Consider the following 14855-nt stretch of genomic DNA (forward strand, 5'->3'; position numbering starts at 1 on the left):
TTTGAAGAATCTCAAATATAAAATATATTGTGATTTGTTTAACACTTTTTTGGTTACTACATGATTCCATGTGTTTCGATTTGGAGGTGGAGGGTCCGTCATGGTCTGGGGCGGTGTGTCACAGCATCATCGAACTGAGCTTGTTGTCATGGCAGGCAATCTCAACGCTGTGCGTTACAGGGAAGACATCCTCCTCCCTCATCCTGACATGACCCTCCAGCATGACAATGCCACCAGCCATACTGCTCGTTCTGTGCATGATTTCCTGCAAGACAGGAATGTCAGTGTTCTGCTATGGCCAGCGAAGAGCCCGGATCTCAATCCCATTGAGCACATCTGGGACCTGTTAGATTGGAGGGTGAGGGCTAGGGCCATTCTCCCCAGAAATGTCCAGGAACTTGTAGGTGCCTTGGTGGAAGAGTGGGGTAACATCTCACAGCAAGAACTGGCAAATCTGGTGCAGTCCATGAGGAGGAGATGCACTGCAGTACTTAATGCAGCTGGTAGCCACACCAGATACTGACTGTTACTTTTGATTTTGACCCCCCCTTTGTTCAGGGACACATTATTACATTTCTGTTAGTCACATGTCTGTGGAACTTGTTCAGTTTATTTCTCAATTGTTGAATCTTGTTATGTTCATACAAATATTCACACATGTTAAGTTTGCTGAAAATAAACGCAGTTGACAGTGAGAGGACGTTTCTTTTTTTGCTGAGTTTATAATATAGAAAATGTGTATTTTCCCACAATGTATAATATAGAAAATGTGTATTTTCCCACAATATATATATAGAATACAGGATATCTCACAATTACCCTTCTGATATGAAAGTTAAGAGCCAACATGGGAAAAAAATATGGCGGTATCCGGGGGGTGGCAGTTGGGGTTGGGAGTGTCACCTTGTTGCAAGGCGAGTTGTTCAGTTGTTCTTAATGAGTCCTACTAGCCCGGCGCTAACACCCCATAGCCTCAGTGCTGCAAGATCATCTCTCCCCTCAGGAGCTGGCTCCTTTACCTGACAGTCACTGAGAAACCAGCACATGTTAACTTAAAGCTCACCTAAATGCCTAGATATTTATATTGTCTACACTCAGAATAAACACCACATTGTACAAACATACTCTTGATGGGATACTTAACCATCACATACACACACCAAATACACTCCTACTGTAAATGTAAATCATCCAACTCCAATTAACACCCAAACACACAGACATAGAGAGACTGAGTCAGGTTAATTCACTCTATATAAAGGGATGCTAAACTCAAAGTGGTACCTGAAGTAGCAGCCACTCTTCTCCTCCAGCCCCTCATTGACGGCGCAGTAGATGGTGGTCTGGGCACCCTCCCTGGGGGTCTTCATCAGGAGCCAGGCGGGGGCTGACAGCATGGCACTCAACGTGGGGTACTTTGACTGCGAGTGGCGCCACAGTTCTGTCCGGATAACCCCGGGGTGCAGGGAATACGATGTCACTCCAGTACCTGATGGGGTGAGGGGGATTGGGCCACTAACCTTAGAATGTGGACATTTAGAGACATGATGTGGCAGGGAGCACTGCACTGTACACCAGTTATAACCTGATTTTGAAGCAACATTATTTGTTTGTATCATTTTTGTTGTACATACTAAGACGGCTACTGACAGGGGTGGGAGGGGGGGGCAGCGTTAATAGAATCCTGAAATACAGTAATTGCATGATACTTGATGAGTACTCTTTGACAAAGGCCTCAAAGGCATGGGCTTTAATCCACTAGTAAACATTAGTTACCTTATCTTTAGCCATGCATTTCCAAACCATAATAGTATACAGTAAAATCCATCCATAACTATGGTAAAATACAACTTGATTGTTAACCAATAAATGTAGACCTGTGTGTTGGAGCATCTATTTTCTGACCCCGCACATTGGTAATGTATTTCCATGTAAAGAGCTGGGGTCCACAACCCCTCTTTTACGCTGCTGGTACTCTCTGTTTATCATATATGCATAGTCACTTTAACTATACATGCATGTACAGTTGAAGTCAGAAGTTTACATACACTTAGGTTGGAGTCATTAAAACTCGTTTTTCAACCACTCCACAAATTTCTTGTTAACAAACTATAGTTTTGGCAAGTCGGTTAGGACATCTACTGTGTGCATGACACAAGTAATTTTTCCAACAATTGTTTACAGACAGATTATTTAACTTATAATTCACTGTATAACAATTCCAGTGGGTCAGAAGTTTACTAAGTTGACTGTGCGTTTAAACAGCTTGGAAGCTTGGAAAATTCCAATTCCAATTCCAGAAAATTATGTAATGGCTTTAGAAGCTTCTGATAGGCTAATTGACATCAATTGAGTCAATTGGAGGTGTACCTGTGGATGTATTTCAAGGCCTACCTTCAAACTCAGTGCCTCTTTGCTTGAAATCATGAGAAAATCAAAAGAAATCAGCCAAGTCCTCCGAAAAAAAATGTGAGACCTCCACAAGTCTGGTTCATCGTTGGGAGCAATTTCCAAACACCTGAAGGTACCACGTTCATCTGTACAAACAATAGTACGAAAGTATAAACACCATGGGACAACACAGCCGTCATACCGCTCAGGAAGGAGACGCGTTCTGTCTCCTAGAGATGAATGTACTTTGGTGCGAAAAGTGCAAATCAATCCCAGAACAACAGCAAAGGACCTGTGAAGATGCTGGAGGAAACAGGTACAGAAGTATCTATATCCACAGTAAAACAAGTCCTATATCGACATAACCTGAAAGGCCGCTCAGCAAGGAAGAAGCCACTGCTCAAAAAACGCCATAAAAAAGCCAGACTACGGTTTGCAACTGCACATGGGGACAAAGATCGTACTTTTAGGAGAAATATCATCTGGTCTGATGAAACAAAAATATAACTATTTGGCCATAATGACCATCGTTATGTTTGGAGGAAAAAGGGGGAGGCTTACAAGCCGAAGAACGCCATCCCAACCGTGAAGCATGGGGGTGGCAGCATCATGTTGTGGGGGTGCTTTGTTGCAGGAGGGACTGGTGCACTTCACAAAATAGATGGCATCATGAGGCAGGAAAATTGTGGCTATATTGAAGCAACATCTCAAGACATCAGTCAGGAAGTTAAAACTTGGTCGTAAATGGGTCTTCCAAATGGACAATGACCCCAAGCATACTTCCAAAGTTGTGGCAGAATGGCTTAAGGACAACAAAGTCAAGTTATTGGAGTGGCCATCACAAAGCTGTGACCTCAATCCAATAGAACATTTGTGGGCAGAACTGAAAAAATCAGTGTGAGCAAGGAGGCCTACAAACCTGACTCAGTTACACCAGCTCTGTCAGGAGGAATGAGTCAAAATTCACCCAACTTATTGTGGGAAGCTTGTGGAAGGCTACCCGAAACATTTGAACCAAGTTAAACAATCTAAAGGCAATGCTACCAAATACTAATTTAGTGTATGTAAACTTCTGACCCACTGGGAATGTGATGAAAGAAATAAAAGCTGAATTAAATAATTCTCTCTACTATTATTCTGACATTTCACATTCTTAAAATAAAGTGGTGATCCTAACTGACCTAAGACAGGGAATTTTTACTAGGATTAAATGTCAGGAATTGTGAAAAACTGAGTTTAAATGTATTTGGCTAAGGTGTATGTAAACTTCCAACTTCAACTGTACATACTACCTCAATTAGCCCGACTAATCTGTGCCCCCGCACATTGGCTACCCGGACTATCTGCATTGTGTCCCGCCACCCACCACCCGCCAACCCCTCTTTTACGCTACTGCTACTCTCTGTTTATCATATATGCATAGTCACTTTAACCATACCTACATGTACATACTACCTCAATTAGCCCGACTAACCGATGCCTGTATATAGCCTCGCTACTGTATATAGTCTCGCTACTGTTATTTTTCACTGTCTTTTTACTGTTGTTTTTATTTCTTTACTTATCTATTGTTCACCTAATACCTCTTTTTTACTTAGAAATTGAACTGTTGGTTAGGGCCTGTAAGTAAGCATTTCACTGTAAGGTCTACACCTGTTGTATTTGGCGCACGTGACAAATAAACTTTGATTTGATTTGATTACTGTACATTTAGCCATTGAACAGGATATGCAGTGGAAATGTAAAAATCCCCTAGATACATTACTTAATTTCCTACACATAACTAGGTTAATTCATTTGAATTTGTCTAATTTCTAACTACATGTATATGACTAGTAATAGAGCTGTAATAAGGCAACCCCTCACCTTTGGTCCTTCGTGCCAGCTCCCTAGAGAAGAGGAGGTTGGCCAGTTTACTCTGCTTATAGGCGATTACTGAGTTGTACCCATTCTTATCAAAATTAAGGTCTTCAAAGTGGATTTTCCCTGAAAGAAGATGAGGTAGAGCCAGACAAATATATAACTCAATTGATTATATTTATTTTATTATAAAAATATCTGAACAGGATGGGCTTACCTCCTTGATGAGCGATGCTAGACACATTGATGACGCGGCTGGGGGTGGAGGCTTTCAGCATGTCCAGGAGCAGATTGGTCAATAGGAAGTGACCGAGGTGATTGACGCCAAATTGACTCTCAAAACCTTCCATTGTGAGGCTTTTGGGACACAGCATTATACCTGTGAGGAGTAGAGGGAGAGTATTTAAAGGATGGTTCAAAAAGCTCAAGCCCACAATTTTGACAATGAAAAACATGCTCTATTTCAAAGCATATCCAGAGTAAGAAGGATCTTCAATGACAACACCAACACAATTCAGGCTCTCAAAGCATGTTGGGTAAAATCTTTTTTTTTAATATATATTTTTTTAAACCTTTATTTAACTAGGCAAGTCAGTTAAGAACAAATTCTTATTTTCAATGACGGCCTAGGAACAGTGGGTTAACTGCCTTGTTCAGGGGCAGAACGACAGATTTGTACCTTGTCAACTCGGGGATTCAGTCTTGCAACCTTCGGTTACTAGTCCAACGCTCTAACCACTAGGCAACCTGTCGCCCCAGTCTGCCGCATCAGTCTCACCTGCGTTGTTGATAAGTATGTCCAGCCGGGTCTCTGTGGCAATGAATTCCCGAGCAAACTGACGTACTGAACCGAGAGAGGCCAGGTCTAGCTGTTGCACCACCACGTTAGTATTTCCTGTGGAACTGCGGATCTCTGCTGCAGCTGCTTCTCCCCTGGTGAGATCTCGGCAAGCCATGATCACCCGAGCTCCTGAGAACACGCAATACCGTCAGTCTGAGAACACCCTCATCACATTCCCCTCCAATAGAATATATGGGATCAGCCCTATCATCAGCTAAACAACATCCACAATCTATCACACCCCGTCACTAAGCCTCCTACACTCAGGCCTTCCATTGAAAAGCCCCCACAGTTGCCCTTAAATCCAAATTTTCCTCAGATTGCATTGGAACTTGTTTGTGTCCAAAAGGGACCCCATGAAAGGTAATGTAAATCACAACACAGTTAGAGTACAGTCCAATAGAGAAGTGCCATAGGTCTTCTGTACCTCTCATGGCCATATCCCAGGCCGTCTCCTTGCCGATGCCAGTGTTGGCACCAGTGATCACCACAGTCCTTCCATGTAGTTTGGCACGGCTGCGGCATATCCCACCAGCGATCCACTTTCGCAGTAAAACATAGCCTGGTTTGGAGACAAACGGCACTGAGCCAAAATATCACTCTTACTTCTTCTTATGTTTACCTATGAACCTTCCACCAGAGGCACCCTACCTGTTCATTGTGTAAGTACTGACAGGTTGGCCACCTCTCTCATGGGAATAGAAAGCATGTTCATTGGTCACATTGGCCCACAATACTTTTGCTACTCATCGCTTTTAATCCTGGGATTCTATGTGGAACATGCGGAACAGTAAACATCCTTATTTTGGAGCACCAATGTGATCAATCCATGGACAGGGAAAGATAGAGCAACTGAGGGCACAACCTTTATTACTGGCATTGTGTAAAAAAAAAAAGTCTATGGTCGGTACAGGGACAGTGTACAGTTACAGTCCAATAGAGAAGTGCTGTTAAGACAACAGTTCAAAAGTCACTGGACTGGTTCCATATGGGAGGAATTTCACAAGCCCTAATCTACCACAATTAAAATCTCTCAACCAAACAAGATTTAATCCTGGCTTAACATTTTTCAAGTCTGCGTAAAAGATCCTTTCTTGTGGAAATAGGAATTGTTAACATAGCATATACTGTATGTGCAATTGTAAAGCCTTTACACACATAACAGTATATGTCGGGATCTTGGAGCTACAGGGAGTGAACACGTTACAAATCACAAACCTTAAATAGATACTACAATCAAGCATTACCACATACCACGGTCAGTCATGCTTCAGTGATTCTGTGGATTTTCATGTAAGTCAAGAAAAATGTACAATCTGAAGACTTTTACATCCTGTATGTTACAACATGCACAACATACTTCATGCAGTAAATGTTGATATACAATACACTTTGTTGGTGGTTTAGTAGTGTTAACTTTTGTTGAAATTAGGCTACTATTCTCCTAGCATATATTCCCATATAGAAATTTTAGAACAATATTACCATTATAGAAAACTGTAAAAGTAATTGAAAGGAGATCTGAGACCCACAATACATCAAGATAACTTGCATAGCAGTAGAGCTGTGACTTACTGATGGTTGTCACTGTGGTCACAGCGCCGTACTTGACGAGCTGGTTTTTCTTCAACTCTTTCCACATCTTATCAGCTCTTGTTGTCAGAACGGTTTGACTACCCAAGACCAGACAACTTAGCCTAGTAAATCCTGAGCTTAGCGAGTCTGGCTATTCTTCCTGAACTGTGTTGCTTTGAATGTTGTTACAGCACGAGCAGTGATACAGATCGAGTGGCTATGAATAGGTCTAAGTATCTTACACAGGAGGTTTAGTCTTATAGCCAGATTAAACCAGAACTACTTCCTTAAACAGTCAATGGTGCACCACTAGTATGGCACACTAGGTTGGTTCTCCTCCTTGAAAATTCCTTAAAGTGGGATTGCCTGGTGCCTTTATACACTGACTATACCAAACATTAGGAACACATTCCTAATATTGAGTTGCACCTTAAAAATCATTCTTTAACCTGTCTCCTCCCCTTCAACTACGCTGATTGAAGTGGATTTAACAAGTGACATCAGTAAGGGATCATAGCTTTCACCTGGATTCACCTGGTCAGTCTATGTCATGAAAAGAGCAGGTGTTCTTAATGTTTTGTATACTCAGTGTATTTGTCAAGAGAACACCTTAAAGACAGATCTTGTCTAGCTCTGGTCCAGTGAGATTGTCCAAGCCCTGGTCCAGCTGCTCCCCCTCAATTTCAGTAGTGGCATAGTCCCTGTCTCTCAGGGAAACAGCGTGCTCTCTGTGTATTTGAGTGTACTAATACTTCAACATTTGTTATGATGACACATGAAAGGACCTAGTCTATGGGTAGGACCTACTGAGGTATGGGTAGGACCTAAAGTGCCACCTACTGACCTATTGTAGGGCTACCATTTTAAAATAGCAATAGTGAAGGCAAATAGGACAAAAAGCTATTGCTAGATTTTACATTGGCTAATTATTCATAATGAATGGAAGTTATTTTACTACAAAAAATCTGGTAATCATATTGTTGATGTTGTCAAACACACTGATTGGCAGGCTACCAGTGGTTATATTAGCATGTAAATCTAGGTGGAGCAAACTCCAGCAAAGCCAATACACAACACAACACAACAGAACACTAAACAATACATTAATTGAACTATAACGGTGACAAACTGTGCCCACAAACTTATGGGCCTACATAAAACTGTCCCAACAGCAGAGTCCCAACAGCAGTCCCAACACCTTACCACTACTGCACCTGGCTATCAGCGGAGCCTTGTCTGGCAGCGAAACAGTTCATTCAGCCTAATTTACTGCCTTTAAAAAAACATAGCTGACATGGCTAACTTGTGTAAACAAATGTGGTTTCTACTGACAATTGAGATGCACAAACTATGGCGTAAGGGGATGACGAGCGGATAAGAGGCAATTCGTAATTTCGATTAAGACATTAATGAGCGAGCAAGGACGGACGTAGTCAACATAACAATTTGTTCAACACTTTTGAAATGTACAGTGACAGAATTCAGAGCATAGGCCGTTCTTACAGTATTCTCCCTGTACACCAAGTCAGAACCGTAGGATAAATAAAGGGGGGGATATAAACACACAATGAAAGCTCTTACAATATTCGATGATGACATTTCTTTAAAACAGGCTATGGGCTACATGAAGGGAAAAGGAACCACATTTTTAGGTTAAGGCACATGGGCTACTAACAGCTTACTACACAACATACACTTGGTATTGCTTTCTTAGCTACAGTATACATATCTCCCTGGCATATCACATCATTTATGCAGCAGCATACAAGACATTTTTGGACTCATCTTGTTGTGCTGTGCTCACTTGATCATGAAGGTGGCAAGGCGGTCCTTGGTGGGCAAATTTTGTAATCAAAGGCTGGATTTATGATGCTTTCAAGAGAACTGGGAACATGAAAAAAAACAAGGTTGAATCATCTTCAGTTCAGAGCTCTAGAAAGAGGCCAGAGTTCCCGACTTGAAAATCCGAGTTGGATGACCGTTCAAAATGTATTTTCCCAGTCGGAGCACGTTTTTTTCTGAGTTCCCATTTGTCTTGAACTCACTGAAGTCTGAGATTTCCCAGTTCCAAGTTGTTTTGAAAGCGGCAGAAGTCTTGCTGGATTGACAGCATGGCCAATGTTGAATGTTTATCCTTTTAAGCTTGGAAAAGAGACCCTTAAACCCAGACTTGGACCACACATCCACTCCAATGAATAGCAGGCTAGTCAAATCAAATCAAATGTTATTTGCCACATACACATGATTAGCAGATGTTAATGCGAGTGTAGCGTAATGCTTGTGATTATAGGGATCATAGTGAATGCTTTGCAATGCTTGCAGTTGGCCACTTATTCCTTCCAAACCCCTCATTGTTGAATTTGCGAATTCCAACTTGTTCTGTAATGTTTATGTCCAATGGCCGATGTACACCGATACGTTTTATCTATAATTTCTCTTCATATGACAAGGATTGAAAAGGATTTGCCAATAGATTGTCGACTTGATTCATGATGATGATCACTAGCTTGCTAGCTAAGATTTTGAAAGTATGATGTTGACATGATCAGTCCAATCAAAGCTACTGTAGATATAACGTGATTTGACGTCCTTTTATCTGTGGCCAATGACCTTGAGCCTCCTTGGATGGGCACTTCTAATGTAACTCAAAAGCAGCATTCAACGGGCTTGAATTTTCGAGCTCTCCCCGTAGATTTTGCGGTGATACAGTGTCCCAATGAGTAGCAGAACACTGAGCCAATTACAGCGCAACTAGAGAACATTTTCCGCTGGCTGCCCCACCACTACAGAAAGTACTGAGCTAGGCTGAAACACCTGAATTTTGTAGCTGCCTTACTCCAGAAAGCAAAAAAGAGACCATCTTTGTATGCAGCTTTATTAACTCAATGATTATATATATATATATATCTCTTTTTTTTACATAGTTTGCAAACTGATATGTGACAAGTATTAATGCCAAAATAACATACTGTAATGAAACAGCAAAAGACGTAAACAGCAAAAGACCAATGTAATGAAACAGCAGCAGGGAGCAGGTTTCGAACCCTCGACCTTCAAGCCCGAAGCATGCTCGAGCGGCAGAGTCGATTTCCGCGCTTATAAACCCAGGGTCGTTACACTACTAAACACCCCCCTGCCCTGAATGACGGGTCGCCACTACAGGCTACACTCATATCAATATTGAGTTAGTAACTAGTGAATTTGGAAAGAATCAAATGCAACATAGAAAAAATATGCGCATGTGAATTTTGTCATTTAGCTAACTGAGCTAGACCCATCATCTATCTACCAGTTGGGATGCTCCTGTATGTATACCGGTGCCGCCGGTTACAGCGAAATACCCCGCTTACCGGTACCTAGCTACTAGCTAGCTTTCGCTTTGCCTAGGCTGGTAAATTTATATTTGTTTTAGTCTGTTGGCCATGTTCACTGGCAGAAATGTATTAATAGGCTCAGCTAGCTGGCTACCGTTAGTTACCCAGCTAGTTCGATGCGTGAATTGTTACAGTAACGTTAGCTAGCTATCTGTTTGGTAACCAGCTTTGTCAGCCACTGCTAATACCTCCAGTTGTCACTCGACCCTGGCCGCCTCCGGTAGCTGGACTGGTGCGCGAGGATACATACAGATTATTATCTAGCTAAATTAGTTAACACCAGCTACCTAACGTTAGCTAGCTATCAAGAAATTCCGATCGGAGACGGTCGGAGCAACGGTCGGCCAGTCGGATGATAGGATAGGTAGCTAGTAGCTATCTAGACAACACCTATACTCCCACGCATGAGCTAGCTACTTTTTGTTTAATGGTTTGGTCTAGGTCAAATCAAATGTTATTGGTTGCTTACGTTATATACATTCTGCAGATGTTATCGCAGGCGTAGCGAAATGCTTATGCTTCTAGCTCCAACAGTGAAGTAATACCTAACAGTACGAAACAATACACACAAATCCCCCTCCAAAATTAAGAAAGAAATTCAGAAATATCAGTTAGTTATGTAGTTAGGTTGTGGGCCTTATATAGCGGGTTGGCGTTTGAGAACATGATCGTGCAAGTAACTTCACAGTTTAGATACTTCTTCAAAACATGTAGAAATGGCAGATTGACAAAAGCAATGTTAGCATACTACTATTGCTTCTGGTAATCGCAGTTAGGTAAATAGGGCTACAGATAAAACGACTCTTTGAAAGCAAAAGTGGTGAGCCTTTTACAATGGCTTATTAAGACATTCACATGCATGGCTGCAACATTATAACAAAATGCCTGACAACTTGTACTATGGAAAAACGCATCAAATTTGAATATACATGATGTGGAGATAGTCATACAACATCCACCAATGTATCAAAAATATATCTGCGCGTGTATTAGGAGTTGAACAAAGTACATTTTTGGAAGATGGAAACATTATAAAAGTTGTAATCGTATGCTTTTCATGATGGAGATGGTCACCCCGCCCTTGTTTTAAGATCGTAGCCAATCAGAGCGTCTACATCAAAACTGGAAGTGACGTGGAGATTTTCTTGTGCCTTCCTACGCGAGCCAAAAAGGGAAAAACGGTAGCAGTCACCATTATACAGATCTTTGTTTTTCACTTCACTTCTCCACGGTTTGTTGTACTTTTTATTTAACTTCGGCAAAAGAGTGAACAAGGTAAGTCATTTGCATGCTTCGTGAATAGATGTAGATGTTGCCAGTTGTTGAACTCAGTTAGCTTGCTAGCTAGTTAGCAGTGGTGCTAGCTCAAGTCTTGCTGTTTGCATGGAGTCGTTGCAGAGTGGGCTGCAGGAAGCCATGCACACGCGCATTGCACTATCCGAATGTCACTACTGATCCAGGACAAGTTAGTTTGTATTGCTAGTTGTAGGGAATGTGAAGATTAGAAGACTGGAAACTGATCTTGGACCAGTGTTCATGAGCAGCATTTTCTCTTCACACCTTTTTTTGGGCGACCAGACCAAATGTACATAGAAATGTTTGTTATAGATCTGTCATTCGTTTGTTATAGATCTGTCATTCACTTTTTTAAAGCATATCTAGCATGTCTATGTTTCCGTTCTTAAGTTTCGTTCTTGCGTCTTTTACTTTCAGTTTTGTACACCAGCTGAAAATAAAATTTTGTTGGTTATGGAAAATATATTTCATAGCGGTTTAGATGGTATAATGATTCTCTACACTAGTTTTGTCACATAAACTGAAATTAAGCAAACTATTAGAATTTTAGCAACCAGGAAATGGAAGAGAAATTTCTGTATAGTGCATCTTTAATGGGATTTATACACACAGTTCATGCACAAAATTTGGTAAAGACAATAAAAATAACATACACTTCCCCTATCCTCTGTAACTACAACCACATCAGCTTCCCCCTTAAAACTGGACAACACACATGCAGCGAATAAGATACACAAGGAGCAAGAGCCGATGTTCCACTTTCTGACTTTGCATGACTGCCACACTGTCTTGTCCAGGTCATGTGCCAATATTCTAAAACATGATCATAGACATCATCATAACATCCATATTATATCAACTAATCTACAGTTATGAGCATGGCGGACTCAGATGTCAACATGACAGACTCTGAGGTCAACGCCATGGACTCGGAGCTCCACATGGAGTGTGTGGAGGAGGATCTGACGCCGTGGCAACAGCAACCAGATGAGGAAATGGAAGAAACAAGCAAGGGACCCAGTAAAGGTGATTGTGCAGACTCGGTGTAACCTGCTTCCCTCGGTCATGTCATTCTGTATGTTTTGGGAATCAATTTTCAATGCAACAGTTTCATCAGTATCATTGTCATATTCTATTGTCGTCAGTTCATGGTTCTTTAAATTGCCTTCCCAGTACCTCCCGATGACACTTCGGTGATGCACCTCAGCCGCGGCAGTAACATCACAACCAAACCCATGCCTGCCCTTGGTGAGTGCGCTGGTATGATATAAAAAATAAAAAATAAATCGGATTATACAGGAAACTGGCAAATAAAGGAAAACTACATTGTTCTAATAGGGCGTTGGGCCAACACAAGCCAGAATGGCTTCAATGCACCTTGGCATAGATTATACAAGTGTCTGGAACTCTATTGGAGGGATGCAACACCATTCTTCCACAAGATATTCCATAATTTTGTGTTAGTGGTGGAAAATACTGGCTTGGGCGCTGCTCCAGAATCTCCCATATGTGTTCAATTGGGTTGAGATCTGGTGACTGAGACGGCCATGGCATATGGTTTACATTGTTTTCATGCTCATCTACCCATTCAGTGCCCTGTGGGTGGGTGCATTGTCATCCTATGGGGGCGAAGCCATGGTAGACTAAATAATGGCCTGCTTTTTTATGCATGACCCTAAGCATGGTGGGATGTTCATTGCTTAATTAGCTCAGGAACCACACCTGTGTGGAAGCACCTGCCTTCAATATATACTGAACAAAAATATAAATGCAACATGTAAAGTGGTGTTTCATGAGCTGAAATAAAAGTTCCCAGAAATGTTCCATGCGCAGAAAGAGCTAATTTCTCTCAAATGTTGTGCACATTTGTTTACATCCCTGTTGGTGAGAATTTCTCCTTTGCCAAAATAATCCATCCAGGGGTTGACAGGGGTTGCATATCAAGAAGCTGATTAAACAGCATGATAAATTTACAGGTGCACCTTGTGCTGGAGACAGTAAAAGGCCATTCTAAAATGTGCAGTTTTGTGTCACAATACCATAGATGTCTCAAGTTTTGAGGGAGCATGCAATTGGCATGCTGACTGCAGGAATGTTAATTTCTCTACCATAAGCCGCCTCCAACGTTGTTTTAGAGAATTTGGCAGTATGTCCAACCAGTCTCAAAACAGCAGACTACGTGGAATCACGCCAGTCCAGTACCTCCACATCCAGCTTCTTCACCTGTGGGATTGTCTGAGGGGGTGCTGAGGAGTATTTCTGTCTCTAATAAAGCCCTTTTGTGGGGAAAAACTTGTTCTGATTGGCTGGTTCTGGCTCTCCACTAGGTGGGCCTGGCCCCCCCATGGCTGTGACCTTGCCCAGTCATGTGAAATCCATAGATTAGGGCCTAATGAATTTATTTTCAATTAACTGATTTCCTTATATAAACTGTAACTTAGTAAAATCTTTGAAATATTGCGTTTCTATTTTTTAACAGTATCCCTCATTTACTCAAGTGCTTCCATTATTTTGGCAGTTACACGTATACTCTTGGCAACTGTTTTGACTTCATTTATTTTTTGACTTACTGACATGTAGCATAACACATGTTTCAATGGACACATGCAACATTTACATTTTACATTTTAGTCAGTTAGCAGACGCTCTTATCCAGAGCGACTTACAGTAGTGAATGCATATATTTTTTTCCCCGTACTGGTCCCCCGTGGGAATGCGAACCCACAACCCTGGCGTTGCAAACACCATTGCTCTACCAACTGAGCCACACGGGACCAACCTGTTTAAGCCGCATAGGGAGTATATTGACTTTTGCCCATCTCTGCAGCACCATTACTACCCAAACCAGTGGTCCTGACTCAGGCTATGACTCCAGTGCTGCAGCCTCTTCAGACCTCCATGCCTCAGGTGCTGCAGATGCCGACCACTATGCTGCCTAGCACCAGCAGCACCACTGGGCAGAACATCATATTCACCACACAGGTACGCAGACATGATTCCTTATTCTGAATGTCAGAGAAGCATGTTTGTTCTACATCATATTTCTATATGAACTAGTGATGGAGGGATTGTTTTTAGTAGATTGCTGATTAGCAGCAGCGCGTTTCAGGTTGACAACAGTGGACCATGCAGCTCTTCATGGACTTGTGTTTTTCTATAGGAAGATTGAGACTCAGTGAGTACAGTTACATCCACACAATAATATGATTGTGGATAGTCAGATTAATATAGTTTAATTTCAATGTTTACCTGCTTTGTAAGAAGAACAATTTCCCTAATAATCCTGTTTACATGGACACATCTGAAATCAGGCTTCGGGATGGGGCTTTGATAAATGCCGAAAATTTCTAATTTTGCCCATTCGTCCTCGATGGCACACATACACAATCCATTTCTCAATTGTCTCACAGCTAAAAAATCCTTCTTTAACTGTCTTCACCCCTTCATCTACACCAGGTATTCCCAACCTGGGGTAAGGGGGTATGCGCAATGCCGTCGGGGTACGCCAAATTAAAATG

At 41.7% G+C, this 14855-nt stretch overlaps 1 protein-coding gene across 3 annotated transcripts; it reads right to left on the reverse strand.

The window, feature by feature from the left end:
* Positions 1–706: 706 nt before the first annotated feature.
* zgc:153441 (retinol-DH_like_SDR_c domain-containing protein) lies at positions 707–10286 on the reverse strand. Of its 3 annotated transcripts, none has more exons than XM_029735439.1 (7): positions 10230–10286; positions 5520–5654; positions 5030–5221; positions 4469–4630; positions 4258–4377; positions 1285–1489; positions 707–1029 (listed from the first exon to the last, which is right to left on the reverse strand). In XM_029735439.1, exons 2-7 carry the CDS (start codon positions 5530–5532, stop codon positions 924–926), a joined length of 798 nt encoding a protein of 265 aa, XP_029591299.1. In that variant the 5' UTR covers positions 5533–5654; positions 10230–10286; the 3' UTR covers positions 707–923. The 3 variants fall into 3 exon arrangements, with proteins under 3 accessions (XP_029591299.1, XP_029591298.1, XP_029591297.1); XM_029735438.1 differs by lacking the exon at positions 10230–10286 and adding an exon at positions 6668–7067; XM_029735437.1 differs by lacking the exon at positions 10230–10286 and adding an exon at positions 6668–7067 and having other exon boundaries at positions 5520–5675.
* Between the last annotated feature and the right edge of the window lie 4569 nt (positions 10287–14855).

This window comes from Salmo trutta, chromosome 36 (genome assembly GCF_901001165.1).
Source record: "Salmo trutta chromosome 36, fSalTru1.1, whole genome shotgun sequence".
NCBI classification, from domain to species: domain Eukaryota; kingdom Metazoa; phylum Chordata; class Actinopteri; order Salmoniformes; family Salmonidae; genus Salmo; species Salmo trutta.